This window comes from Manihot esculenta, chromosome 2 (genome assembly GCF_001659605.2).
Source record: "Manihot esculenta cultivar AM560-2 chromosome 2, M.esculenta_v8, whole genome shotgun sequence".
NCBI lineage: Eukaryota > Viridiplantae > Streptophyta > Magnoliopsida > Malpighiales > Euphorbiaceae > Manihot > Manihot esculenta.
This window is the reverse complement of record NC_035162.2, coordinates 13,670,812-13,685,898: the sequence shown is the minus strand read 5'-3', so window position 1 is coordinate 13,685,898 and position 15,087 is coordinate 13,670,812. Positions and strand designations below refer to the sequence as shown.

Below are 15,087 nucleotides of genomic sequence, written 5' to 3'. Positions count from 1 at the left end.
TTAATTTAATGTTGGAAAATTGAAAATAAGAATCGAAAGAGAATAGCCAATTGATTTTTCTTGGGAAATAAAGGGAAAATCAAAACTCAATAGAACAAATAATGGGTTGGCTCATTCAAAGCCCAACTCATGGCAACCAAAGCTGCTAGCCATTCAAACAAACCCACAAGTACAAAAGAACAGAAGCAATGATCCAATCAAGACCTAAACAACTTAAGGAGGCAAATCATAATTTAGCAATACAATCTTGAAATCGAGGCCTTAGGGGTTTTGGCTTGCCACCTTTATGTTTTTTTTTTTTTTTTTCAATATAATTGATTTTGATTGAAATTCGAATATACCTCTGTAAATAATTTTAATATCAATAAATTAAAATTTATTGACGCAACCTTTATGTTTTTATATTTCACAATCTAAATATTATTGAAATTAAAAATGCCATTAAAATTAGAGGATGATAATGGTAAAATGCTTGAGAAAGTCGTATCTCACAGCCTTTAATGAAAAATTTATTTTTTTATTTTTTTAAATTTAAATTTTAACATAATAACTTTCTAAGTGATAAAATTGAAATTTAAAAATTTTAATAAACTTGGATAAAACATTAAAAATGTTGGATAAATGTGAATTGGTAGGTAAAATGTCACACTTGTAGTGTATGATACCCGTCTTAAATAAACTTGCTCACATATAGAATTTAAACAAAGGAAGATAACTACATCTGCCAAGCACCACAATACTCATCTGAATGGCGGCTAATACTACAAACCTTCACCTACTTTGATTTTGAATGCTAAAATGCTGACATTTCTTTTTTCTTGCAGTCTCTTACAATTAAGCTCTCTCAATTTTCCAATTGCTTATTTTGGCTTCATTAAATGTAAAATAAATAATAAATAATAATTTTAAAATAATATGAAAATTAAAAAGATCGATAAAAATTATAAAACGAAGAAAATATTAAATTTATAGATTTCTACCTCTGGATAAAGCAGACCATGCACAGGTTTGCAGTTTGAAGAAAGTTGATAGGAAGAGTCCATAACTAATTTCCTATATTATCAAAATTTAACTATAATTAATTAAGGTAAATATATGTATATTAAGCAAAATAAATCAGTAAAAAAATTTAAACTGGTGATGATCTTGTGATCAATTGAAGAAGGAATTAGCAAAGGAGAGGTAGCTAAAGTGTTATAATCAAAGAGCACTAAAAATACTTAATCATGATAAATTTATAACAGAGAGTGGAGATGTCGTTGTTTTGCTGCCGCCTGAAACCTGAGACCATATCATTTTTCTATAATTCAAAAGAAAAACCTACTAACCGTTTAATTCTTCAGCATATTTTAATTAGTGAGGGTAAAATGCAAGAAATCTCTTTATACAACGAATTCTTATAAGTAATGCCAAGTTAAAGAAGAGTAAGCAACCAAGCATTGTGAAAGCTAGGTTTTATAACACAGGAGCAAAGAACAGGGATAGAGAGAGACACAAGAAATGGAAAGAGTCAAAGTAGCTTGCTGAGGTTTCTCGAGACTTCTTTTTGATGTTAAAATATAAGGGTGTGACCATCTGCGAGAGATATAATAAAACTTGAAAGAGTATTTTATCTTTTAATAAATCTGTTCGTCGTAAATTTAAATTAATTAAATATTATATACGAAAAAATATATATATTTTTTGGAGTGTGGTTGAGGAAAGATAAGGTATTGTGGGGTTGCTTACATGAGTTTCCTTGGGAAGGTGAGGGAGAAAAAAAAGGTACATGATGGTTTTCATACAAGGACATTTGAAGAAAAAATGGATGTTTGGGTGTGTAAGTAACTGAAATGCTTTGCATTTACCATTTGAAAGCTATCCCAAACCCTTCTATTTATGCTTCCTTAGCTTGAATTCACATACAAACAAAACAAAACAAATCAAATCCCAAATCTAATGGAGATGGAGAGATTTTAACGGTTTATTCTATGTCAAGTTTATATAATTAAATTCAGTCAAAATTAAGAAATTGGTTTATGAATATATAAATATACAATTTAAAGTAATTTATATACGTATTTATTTAGTTAGTTTTAAATGAATTTGAAGCAATATAGTGCTAGAAAACACTTCAATAAAAATAAGTTTTTAATAATTTTTTTAACATCATTTTATACATAGTATAAATATAATAAATAAAGTCAAATTAACCTACAATGTAATAAATATTATGTATAATATTTTTCTTTTAAATAATAATCTTAAATTGAAAATGAAATACCAAATATATTTTTAAAATTTATGCGAATATAAACTTTGCTGACATTAATTTAATTATTAACATAATTAGTAATTTTCTGACATCAATTTAATTATTAAGATAATTAGTAATATTTTACATTTGCCGTAGAATGTGAAAAAAAAAAGATATTACACGAAAATTATCTAAAATAAATTATGAGTTATTATAAAATAGAGTCACGTAATAAAAATATATATAGTCTCATCCATGAAAATAAATACTAAAATATCGTGGTATTCAGTTTTTTATCAAAAAACGCTATCTTCTAAATAAATTGAGTCTTAACATAAGATTATCGTTAGCAGATAGATTCTATTATACTTGTAATTATGCGATTTTCAGTCAATTAATCGAAGAAGTTTTTTATTAATTAGTCGACATTAGTCGGATTTTTAGTAAATTCTATAATTAACTCTATATTTTTATTAACTAATTTTCAACAAATTCTATAGTTAACTCTATATTTTTATTAACTAATTTTCAATAAATTCTATAATTAACTCTATATTTTTATTATATAAAAATTAACAATCACAAATATTAAGATACACAATTCATATATAACTATTCTTGAATTCTAAACAGTTTTTTATATTCGATCTTTTCTTTATTTTATAAATTTAATTATTAAAATCACTGTTGTAGGCGTCCACCAATTTATATTAAATTCATAATAATATATACCTATGTTTCAATCAAATTTTAAAAAATATATAAATATTTATATAGTTTGATTTTCTTTTTCGTGGGCAATTAATCATAGTCAAAAAGCATGATGAGCTTGAAGGTCATTCTTAAAATTTGAGATGTCACCTGGATCAGCAGGAGGTCACTATCACATCCAAGCTTGTTTACTTTATAAAGTTATCCTCCTTAATTAATTTTGACACTTCATCTCAATCTCTGGTACCTCTTTGATGACCATTTTATAGCTACAACTATAAAATTTTGAATTCCATCTTTCTTTTTTTTGTTAAAAAAAAATTTTAATTTAAAGAAGTTATATATATCAATCACTTTCCCCATAACCCTAAGTTTGCATGAACAAAAAGCAATGTTAACTTAAACATATACCAATAATAATAATAATAATATATGATTTTAATTTGTAATTTGTGCTTTTGTTGTCATAATAATTAGATAGACAGTTCTCCATCTCACATTGAATTGTTATCATTGATTAATTGACCTAAATTTTACCTTAATTTTGATATTTTAAATATTCATACTTATTGCTTATTCTTATTTTCTCTTAATTTGAAATAAATTACTTGTAAATAAAAAAAAAATCAATTGACTTGGATTCTCAGATGGTAATAGAAATAAATTTAAAAAATAGGGTTGAGATTGAATAAATCAAATTAAGCAATGTACTTGAACAACTAATTTCTGTTATATAAGGTTTTAAATAAAATAAGAATAAGAAATGAGAAAAGAGAGCAACATCCACCAATTCTAGTAAGATACTGATTTTATACCCACCAATTCTTGATGTAGAGATTACTTGATATAAGGTAATGATGTTAATAGAAGGTTTAATTTAGGCACATTTAGATGGGCTTTCAAGTGTTTAATTTCGTGGGGTATAAAATCTCAATCGGTTAAGAAACAATTAATTAATTAATTAATTAATTAATTAATTAATTAATAATGATTAGTGCATATAATTTTTCAACCTTTGTATTTGACTTGCCATCTGCATGGAACAAAGTATGGCGAAAGCCACACGGTTTACCCATACTTTTCCTGATGCTGTTCCTCTACTTACAAGCCCATTTCATCATTAACCCTTCAAAATCTAGTTAGAGTTCTTATTTCCTTCCCATTAACATAATCCACAATTACTCGAAAGAATGTTTTGTAAAATCTGTGATATAATAAAAGTTTGATTCTAAAAACACATTAGATTAAATTGAGTTACGACTGTTTTTAGCCGGATTATGTAAATTATATATATATATTTTCTTTTATACTGTGCTTATGTGATTGTGTGTGAACGATTACTATCATGTTATAGGAAAACTGATTATGGCTTATAAGATTAAGATCAACTGTCATTATGTCAATTTCGTGCAACTACCATTTCTTATAATACCCTTTTCCATGCTTTTCAAACGAAACACAAATCCTAGTTTTAATGATTTATTGATTTGTTCAAAGATTTGGGTAAAGCTAGCTAGCTAGCTATCCTGTATATGATCATCGTTGAACGTTGATTGAGTTAGCTCAGTTTATTCCCTCTTGTATTTTAATAATTGCAGACAAGAGTTATTATTAAGTTTATTGCTGTTAAGTACTCAGACGTACCCATTCTTTCATACACACATATATACACAAATACATACACGTTAGCTATTAAAAATAATTAAGAAGAAGTGTTATTAATTATAACCCAATTCTTAAAATTGCTAATTCTCTGCTAACTGAATTGATACTACTACACTTTAGAGTTTAAGAAATGGTATTTATCAATTAAATTATAAAAAAAAATAATTACCAAAATATATTATTAATCATGTACTAATTATTTGAAATATCAAAAATAAAATTACTGATAAAAAGCCATAGTTATATTTTTATTTTTTTATGATAAAGATAAAAATTTAGTAGCGTTTTTATTATACATGATAATATATTTTAATAAAAAATTATTTTATATTTACTAAAATTATAATTTTAATAAAAATAATTAAACTATTTTTTTATACTTAACATTTAATATATTTTAAAATAATAACAGCTACATTTAAAATATATAAAATAATTATTTATTATTACTGTTTGAATTTATTTATATAGTATTAAGATAATAATTTACCGTTGGTGTCTTGAATTTATTTTGATGACAGTGTAAAGGGAGATCTTGATATATAACAAAATATTATTACCATATTAGGGCATGCCAAATTTGAAATTGCCAACTTGCTCTGACGAAAATTAATGCAGACTTATGACATATATAATCATGATCCACCATTCAAAACTGCTACGGCCAAAGAGAATCAAGAAATGAGTAGAAAAATAAACAAATTAACTCGGATTAATCAATTATGTTAAAAAATGGTATGATGTTTTAAAATTATTTACTTCTTGTTCTTCCATTAATTATCTAATTTTGTCTCTCATGATTAACAATTTTTCTTTTTAACTAAGTGCATGCAATTGATTGAATACTCGTTTGGTCAGCCACAAGTGGGTATGATCATCAATCAAGTGTATGCAGCTGCATGATCAAGACATGTAAAATATATATGTAAACCTTTTATTGGTCTAAGAGAAATTGATCAATTTGATCATGATTAAGATGGATTGCTTTGCTGCACCAAAAATCTTGTGTATCCTCAAGTAATTGGGTGTTTAATTAACTTCCTAATCAAAGGTATTAGGAAACCAGTCTTTGCAATAGGAGAGCTGTCAGTCAAAAAAAAAAAAAAACAGTACATCTTCATTAGTGAGTTTTTCTTTTTTTTTTTCTTTAATTTATTTAACGTAGTACCATGGCTTAAAATGGCGAGATAGAGATGGAGAAAGCTAGCTAGAGGAGAAGAGATAGAACAAAAAAGAAAAAGAAATAGATGAGAATAAGGTCATGGGCCAATAGCATCACAAGAAACAGTCATTGGTTCTACAGAAACACAAGGGCTGGGGGTGCCTAAAGGCTAATTGTGTCGTGTAAAACCAACAAAAGTGACTTGCCATCCATAGCTAAACCAACCCCACTTTCTTATTCTTTCTGTTGATTTCTCGTTCCTATATATCTTCTTCTTGACTTCTATCTTGATGATCAATAATTCAAAGCTGCTAAGGGCTGCCAGCAGCAATCTTGTTGGCCTTCGATAATGGATGAACCAGTGGCTTCCAATTCTTGTGATGATACTAAAACTGGTACAACTTGTCCTAGAGGTCACTGGAGACCTGCTGAGGATGATAAACTCAGGCAACTTGTTGAACAATATGGTGCACAGAACTGGAATTCTATTGCTGAGAAGCTCCAAGGAAGATCAGGTATGTGTAAATTTCTCAGTTCTCTCCATGAAAATTAATGGGTATCTGATAATTTTGTCAAAATCAAAGCCTTCGTTTGAGGGTTTTCTTTCTTCTGTCCCCTACTTATACTATACTTTGGCAGAAGAAAATTATCTTCTCTCTCATGAGATTCTTTTGGATCGTAACATATATAATTTTCTAAGCTAATTATTTATATATTTCGATATTCTCTTCTCGCTCTTTCTGTCAAATTAACTTGCAGTTCTTTGCAGGGAAGAGTTGCAGATTGAGGTGGTTTAATCAACTCGACCCTAGAATCAACAGGAAACCATTTACAGAAGAAGAAGAGGAGAGACTACTGGCGGCTCATCGTATTCATGGAAACAAGTGGGCTCTAATAGCCAGACTATTTCCAGGTCGAACTGACAATGCTGTGAAGAACCACTGGCATGTAATAATGGCAAGAAAACAAAGGGAACGATCCAAACTAAGTGGAAAGAGAAGTTATCAAGAAGGCCTCAGTGATTCCAGCTCCACCCCTGATGATCTTCATCCAAGAAAATCAAGATCTCAAGACCTATTTAGCTCAAGAATTGGATTTGAAAACGGCACTAGAGTGTTAAATTTTCGAAACCTCAGTGCAGACAGGATATTCTCAGTCGTCTCTTCTTCACCTTCATGGACTTTTGCCCCAGCAGCCATAACAGTTTCCAACACTTCACCTTCAGCAGTTGAACATTTATCATCAAGAAAAGAAGGAAGAGATTGCTTCAATAATTCTAGTTTCTACACCACCGAGAGCTTCAATATTTCAGATCACACATCTATTTACAGATGCTATCCAAAATCTTCCATGCACAGGAGTTCAACTGTGTTTGGGCTTCCAAATTACAGAAGGGTTGTTCCAAGTCCTTTTGGGTACTTAAAACTCGAAGATGAACATGAAAACAATATTGGCATGATCAAGAACGAGCAGGTGAATTTTTGGGATAATTCATCCATGTTCAAGAATAATATGAAAGTGAGTAAGCAAGCAGAACAAGGAGATCAAGAATCTATCAGACACGAGGAGGTTCAATTCATAGATTTTCTTGGTGTGGGTATATCTTCTTGATCACCAAAGAAAAAAGCTTTTTTTGTTTTTTTTTTCCTTTTTCTATTTATAATTATATATATATTTGTCATATAAATGGTAGTTTTAGCTTCACTCTTTGATCATCTTGTGAAAATTGTTCAAGGCATGCAAATGAAGTAGCAGTAGTTCAGCTGTCATATTAACCAAACATATGATTTGGACAGTCATGTGAGTTTCAAGAGACATTCTTATATAATTCCCTAGCTAGGTTCAGATCTGAAGCATGCAATATATTTTCCTTGTAACAATGCATTGAAGTGCAAGAAAACTTACTGCAATTTTCCTAGAAACTGAAGCTACATCAGAAAAGAATATGCTTAAACTGATTCTAAATTAAACTAGAAATCCCATTTCTTGAATTACTTTTAGCCGATGTTTGGTAAAGCTTAATGCAATGTAATCAATTTTTAAAAAAATTTTACAATAAAATATATAAAGATAATTCAATTAAGTGATCTTATTATACCATTCAGTTAGAGGATATATAGGAAAAACTTTGTAATCTCACCTATGCATAACTGTAATAAATCTGATGGATGATTCTTAACAACCTCAATAGGGACTTTTGGTCATCATTGCACATTTGATTCTAGCATACATATCCCAATTTTTCTTTTCTCTTTCTTTTTACGTTAAAAATTTAATTGTGTATGAATGGATTTCCAACGTGAAATCTCATATTTTCCAATATTTCCAACGTGAGATTTCCAATGTAAATATCTACAGAGGTTGCGTCAGCCTTTTATAGCCAGCCAGCCATAATACTTGAAGGCCAAAGGGACATTTGTTTAATTAATTGACTAAAAATCATTCTCAACTGGAAATTAAATGAAGATAGATAACGTCCAATTTGATTTGGCTGGATCACAATTTTTCAAAATTTGATAGTATTATTTTTTATTATAAATCTTATATTAGAGATAATTTTTATTTCTATTAATTTTGTTCATAAATCTATTAATGGTGTAACTCATACACTTACTCGAGTTAGTTATAATATTTCGAACTTGGTTGAAATTTTTTTCTCGCCTCTTAATTGTATTTCTGAGTTGATCGTTCTTAAAATTTAATAAAGTTACAATATTTTTATTAAAAAAAAAACATATCACTTTTCATAAATTTATATTTGAATCTTAAAAAAATATAAATAAATTTGCTATATATATATACCTACATTTGAAAATCTTTAATAAATTAAACCTTTTTTTATAATAAATTAAAATTTTGGAAAACAAATACATCTCAGTTTATAAGGCTTTTTTTTTCATTTTGTTTTATAATTATTTGTCACTAATAAATAATATCTAATTTATATTATTATTATTATTATTATTATTATTCGTTAAATTTCCAATCAAATTCAAATTGATATTTCATAATTTTAACAAGTTTAGAGTTTTAAATTTTTTTAAAGATTAACATTTGAAGACAATTATAATTAAAAAAAATCCTTATTTTAAAATTTTTATATTTTTCATTTTTAATAATATAGAAAATATTTTATAAAATAATTATAAATAGGGTGAATTATAAAAAAAATAATTAAACGATGCCGTTACCAATGGAACAATTTCTATATTTTTCTTAAAAAAAATTAGTTAAAATATTTATAACTTTTATTAAATATTTTAATTATATAATTCATAATTCTTATTTATATTAAAAAATATAATATTTTATTAATTTTTTAATTATATTCATTTTAAATCCATTAAATTTTATTAAATATTAAGAGATATTTTAAAAAATATTTTTAAAAATAAATTAAATAATTAAAAAAAAATATTAATTTTGAAATAAAAAATAAATGCAAATTATAAAATAATAATATTTAAAAAAACTTTAAAAATATTTTAATAGATTTTTTAAAATAATATTGAAATTTAAAATTAAAGATTGATTTAGTTAATATTTAGTACTCTCGGTGTATTTTATAGCTTCCCGTTCAAAATAAGCTAAAACCCCCGTACTTAGCACCACACGCGCACATTCCTCATTCTCTCTCTCTCAAAATGTCTTCGATGGTTGTAACCGCACTACACTGCCGGAGCCCTTCTGCATTCCGGTCAAACTCAGACCAAAGGCACATCAAGTCTGCGTACCCAACGGTGAAAATGCAGACGCGCATACACCGTCTGATTGAAGAACAAGGGATAGTGCTGATGCCAGGGTGTTATGACGCTCTATCCGCCGCCATTGTTCAAAAAACGGGTTTCAGCGCTGGTTTCATCTCTGGCTATGCTCTTTCCGCTTCGCTTCTCGGAAAACCCGACTTTGGTTTACTCACGTAAGCTCCATCTCCACCACCTCCTCCTCTGCCTCTGTCTGTTAACTTCATTTGTTCCTCCTCTTCTTTCAAGTGTATGCTAATTAATTGCTTGGTTCTTCTTCTGGATTCCTTTTGCTGATTATAGCCCGCCAGAAATGGCGGCTACTGCACGTACAGTGTGTGCTGCGGCTCCGCTCATACCCATAATTGCGGATGCTGGTAAGGCTACTCTTTTTTCTCCCTCTAGTAATCAGAAGGGTTGATTTTCATATATATGCTTTTCTATATATCAACTGTGATTAAGGACTTTCTTATTGATTGGAACCTTAATATCAGCAATACAAACATGTTTTATTGTTCACTTTGAGATTCAGCTATTTTTTCTGTTCTTGTGCCAGATACTGGCGGTGGTAATGCTCTCAATGTTCAGCGGACCATCAAGGACTTGATTGCAGCTGGTGCTGCTGGATGCTTTCTGGAGGTACTACTTCAGATTTATTTATGAATTTTGATATTAAAAACAACTCTAATGGTAACTAATAGCCATGCTTAGTGGCAAAAAATTTTCATTTGATATCTATAAAAGAAAAAAAAAATCATTCCTTTGGTTATATGATCTTGAAGAATTTTATTTTCTTTGCAGGATCAAGCATGGCCAAAGAAATGCGGTAAGACTCATCCCCTTCTGGTTCGTGTTTGATTTTAATGGGAAGCAGTAAAGAATGAGTTCTAGTCAATGTGTGGCTATAGGATGCTAATTGTTTCTCTTAATTTGTGCAACTGCAGGGCATATGCGTGGCAAACAGGTATTTGTTGACATTCTCTTTGTACTTTAGGTTAGACAAATAATGATTATGACCTTATGGATGGAAAAACGTCAAACAGATCCTGGCTTTAAAATGTCTTAATGTCTGATGATTAGATAAGCTGTTTTTGCTGAACTTAAAAATTAAAATTTACACCTCCCCCAAACTTTCCTTTTCAGGTTATAGCTGCAGAGGAGCACGCTACAAAGATAGCTTCTGCTAGGGATGCTATTGGGGATTCTGACTTCTTCCTTGTTGCTAGGACTGATGCTCGTGCAACATCTGCAAAAAATGGTCTCTATGATGCAATTTCAAGGGCTAATTTGTATATGGAGGTATAAATTATCATCGCATTTTGCTTTCCTTTTTGGCAGGATGTAGCACCCTTTATCGATGTGCTCATGAGGAATTCAGTTTGGGTTACCTTTATATGGTTGGTCTTCGTTGGATAGCAGATCAGCAAGTCATCTGTTCATAATGCTACTGTTTCAAACTTCTGAAATCTCTTCCCATCATGGACTATTTGAGTTTACATGATAAAACTATTATTACTTCCCTTTTTCCCTGTTATTTTGGTATGTTGCGCTGCTGCCTCTGTTATCTTCCTGCAAAAGTTTCTTTTTTGGGTTGTATATAAGCAATTAAGCATTCATGTATACATGGATTACTTGCATTTATTAGTCGTTTTGGAAAATTGCTGTAGCTTCTATTCCAATGGTGAATTGGCCTTCGTTATCATGTCTTAAGTCATTAGGACTAAGGCCTTTTAATATATTCCAGACACTTTTAGTAAGGCAATCAACATCAACTAATTCAAGCAATGGAGCTATTTGAAGTGATTTTGCATTACCCTTCTATATGTGGATGCTTCTTTTTGCAAATTTCTTAGTATCTGAGTCCTATGAGTGAACATTTCTTCCTTTTTCAAATTTGAACAATTCCTATCCATAAAAAATGTCCTTTGACTTTGCATGTTGTTTGTATAAAGGAGACAATCTGATCTGAGCTTTTAAATTTTCCTTTTTATTTCATATATGTATCGGCTGTACTTAGATGATGGAAGTAGATTGCTTTTTGACCTTATCAGTTTCATTCTACTGCAACTTTATTTACCACAAAATAGCTAAGAATTCAGAATTGCATAAAAAGTATTGGTTTTAAATATTGGCTGTTACGTATCCGTTACATTACTTAACAGCCATTATTTACAAGCATTGATGGTACCATTGCTAATATCCTCTTTACATAATGGCCAAAAGAATTGTAATGGGTAAAAGCCATAACATGACGGTGATGGCAGTTATCAGCTGTTAACAGGTAAGTGGTGATGGCTGTTACCCGCATGGATAGATAGAAATTCTTTTTATTGTGGTGCAAAGAGGCATTTTATTTTGTTTTTAGTTGCTGTACTTCTACATTTATTTCTCTCAAAATTTTCATCTTTACCATTCTTCTTTTCTTGAGCTAAGATTATCAATGGTGAAGGTTTATTTAAAGTGAACGAGAGCAGTTAATCTACACTTCTACGGTTCTACCTCACTACTCTCCCAATCCATTCATAATCCTATTATGAAGAACCATACTCCATATGCCCATTCAGGATCCTGGTTATTTTAGTTTTAATTTGATTAAGGATAATAATATCTAAGAATGATGATTTTTTATGTTATCATTTGATATATATATGTTTATTATATAATTATGCATCTCAGTTTTAATTATATCTTTTCATTTCATAAACTTTGCAAAATTTTCAAAAGGGTTTGCCTAGTGATAGGTTATGACTGTAAAGTTAAAGATATTGTAAGCTTGTGTCCATCATCCGCTACCGTAATTGCAATTTAAAATCCATGATAAAAGGGCAGAGGAGAAGAATCACGAAAGCAATTATACTTGCAAGTGCTTTGGAATAGTTGGTGACCTGGATTACCATTTGAATTTAATCTTAGTTCTTGCTACAAGTCTACCTCAAATATCAATTGCAGTTGAATGGGAATCCAGCAAGGGGGAAGGTTTTATAGGTTGATAAATTTTTAAGTTCTTGTTGAATTCATATACAAGTATACATCTATTTGGTGATTGTTTTGGATCCATTATAGCTTTGCCGCATGTATCCGAAGTCTTAGAGGGTGGGTCTTGACTTGATGGAAAGGTTTCTCCTTTATGGTTGGAAGGTCACAGGTTCTAGTCATGTAAACAGTCTCTTAAAAGAAAATAGGGAGATGCTGCATACAACAAGTGACCTTTCTTAACCTGGTGGTGTGCTTTTCATTGGCAGGAGCCCTTTGGTGCTGCGCCTTTTCTTTTCAAGTCCTAAGATACGAGGTTAATTATTAAATTTTCCTGGGGTGTTAGCTTGATTTGAAAAATTCTAGATTATGGGATTTAAATCTGTGCTTAGTACTAATCTAATCTGCTTGTCAGCATATACATATATTCAATGAATGAGATATTTTTCTTAAGTTAATGTTTGGTTTTTTATTTGATTATGCAGGCAGGAGCTGATGCTTGCTTTGTGGAAGCTCCAAGGGATGACGATGAGCTCAAGGAGATTGGACGCAAGACGAAAGGGTATAGGATTTGTAATATGATTGAAGGTGGAGTCAGTCCGTTGCACACACCAGAAGAGCTGAAGGCAATGGGATTTCATTTGATTGTGCATCCACTCACTTCCCTGTATGCCTCAGCTCGTGCACTGGTTGATGTTCTCAAAACTCTGAAGGAGAATGGAACTACAAGAGATCACCTCCATAAAATGGCTACTTTTGAGGAATTTAATCAACTGGTCAATTTGGAATCTTGGTTTGAGCTTGAAGCACGGTATTCAAATTTCAAGAAATTGCATTGAAGAGATGATCAGAAAAAGAGAAACTCTTGATCCTTGTTTCCATAAACGTTGTTCATGCTGAGTCCCGGACTTGAGAGTTGAAGGTAATTTCAACCTTTCTGGCTTCCGTGTAACATTTTTACCGGACAGACTGTTATCAGAGTTCATATGTAGGCATTATGTAACAATAAGTCACTTCCTGTATTATATAATTATTGTTTTCTTTTTTTTTTTGATATTTGAAAAATTCCTGAGCTTTTTGCTTCCCTGAGAGCAATGGGAATGAAACGTTTGGACATGCAAGAATTAGTTTTTATTTTAAGAAAAAATTACTATTTAGTGTCTGTAGTGTATAGAAATTTATTAGTTAGTCTTTTTATTTTAAAAAATATATTAAAATATTTTTAATGTTATAAAAAGTCTATTAGTTAGTCCTATTAATTTTGCTGTTAAGTATTTTATTATTTTGTTTTTATAATTTTGAAAATTTTATTAGTTAATTTTTCATATTTTAAAAAAATTTACTAATTAATTTTTTCGTGTCAAAAATATTTTAGACTTTTTTTGTAATATTTAATGGTTAAAACTAATAGAAAGATTAATTAGTAAATTTTTTAAAATGTATTTTTTAAAGTCGATAGACAAATTTTTTATCCATACTATATAAACTAACTAAATAGTAATTTTCTTAAAAGTAAAAATTAATTCCCACATGACCAAATGAAAATAATATTTTTTTTTCAAAAAACAGTAGTTTTTAGATTTTAAAAATTTTATTATTATCACCAAAACTTATATATATATATTTATAAATTTTTTAATATTGCAATCAAATATTAAAAAATAAATTATTTTTATAAACTATTTTCTATAAAAAAAATACATTTAAATAATTTTTCATAAATGAAGAAAAATTAAAGGTGATTATAGATTTTTAATTTATTTATTTGACAAAATAACCTTACTAAGAATGTCTGATGTAACTCCTTATAATTTCTTATCTAAATTAATTTAGAAATTTCAAATCTAAAATTAAAATTTATGAGTTAAATTTCTTAATTTTTTAAGCTAGATTTCTCTATATAGCTAATTAATTTTTAAATTTAGGTACAATTGAGCTTAAATTAAAGAATCAAAATTAAATATTTCTATAAATAAAGAACTAAAATTAAATATTTAGCCTAAATTATAGAGTATTAAAATAGCGAAAAAGTATGGAATGTGAATATTGTAGGATGTGGGGGGGCAAATGGAAATAGTGATGGAGTGGAGGTAGTTGATAGTAATTTTATAGAGAGAGGAAAATTCGAAGCAGAGGGCAAACGCGTTGACCGGGCTCGATTTGGACGAGGCGTGGAAATAGACTCTCGTCTTTAGAATATTCAGCTTCGACGTGAACGACCCGATGTTTTTTATTTATTTATTTAAAGTCGTCTGCCGTCCTTTAGAAGCAAAAGGTCCCACTCTTTGTTATATTTCCCAAAAACTCCTTCACATTCTACTTAATTAATTATTTTTTTAATCAACTTTTTTATTTAAAGTGAAAAAAATTCAATCCATATAATAAATGAGGTTTTCTAAAATATTATTTTAAATAAATTTCTTGAAAATTTGAATTTAAGTTTGGAGTTAAACCATCATTCAATATTTTTTAAAAATTTTACTATAACTTATATATTATAAAAAATTAATTATTTTTTTAATTTTAAAAAATCTATTAAAATATTAATATTCTAAAAAATCTATTAATTAATTTTTTTATTAATCTTAATTATTAAA

The 15,087-nt window shown here is 29.0% G+C and overlaps 2 protein-coding genes across 2 annotated transcripts; both read left to right on the top strand.

Moving 5' to 3' along the window:
* The first annotated feature begins 5,977 nt into the window (after positions 1 to 5,977).
* LOC110609995 (transcription factor MYB64) lies at positions 5,978 to 7,543 on the top strand. Its single transcript, XM_021749850.2, has 2 exons — positions 5,978 to 6,289; positions 6,544 to 7,543. The coding sequence occupies exons 1-2, from the start codon at positions 6,124 to 6,126 to the stop codon at positions 7,383 to 7,385; spliced, it is 1,008 nt and encodes a 335-aa protein (XP_021605542.1). The 5' UTR covers positions 5,978 to 6,123; the 3' UTR covers positions 7,386 to 7,543.
* A 1,812-nt stretch (positions 7,544 to 9,355) lies between these two features.
* Positions 9,356 to 13,647, top strand: LOC110607755 (carboxyvinyl-carboxyphosphonate phosphorylmutase, chloroplastic). Its single transcript, XM_021746913.2, has 7 exons — positions 9,356 to 9,693; positions 9,821 to 9,894; positions 10,074 to 10,156; positions 10,319 to 10,343; positions 10,462 to 10,481; positions 10,661 to 10,816; positions 12,976 to 13,647. The coding sequence occupies exons 1-7, from the start codon at positions 9,419 to 9,421 to the stop codon at positions 13,327 to 13,329; spliced, it is 987 nt and encodes a 328-aa protein (XP_021602605.1). The 5' UTR covers positions 9,356 to 9,418; the 3' UTR covers positions 13,330 to 13,647.
* Positions 13,648 to 15,087: the final 1,440 nt, after the last annotated feature.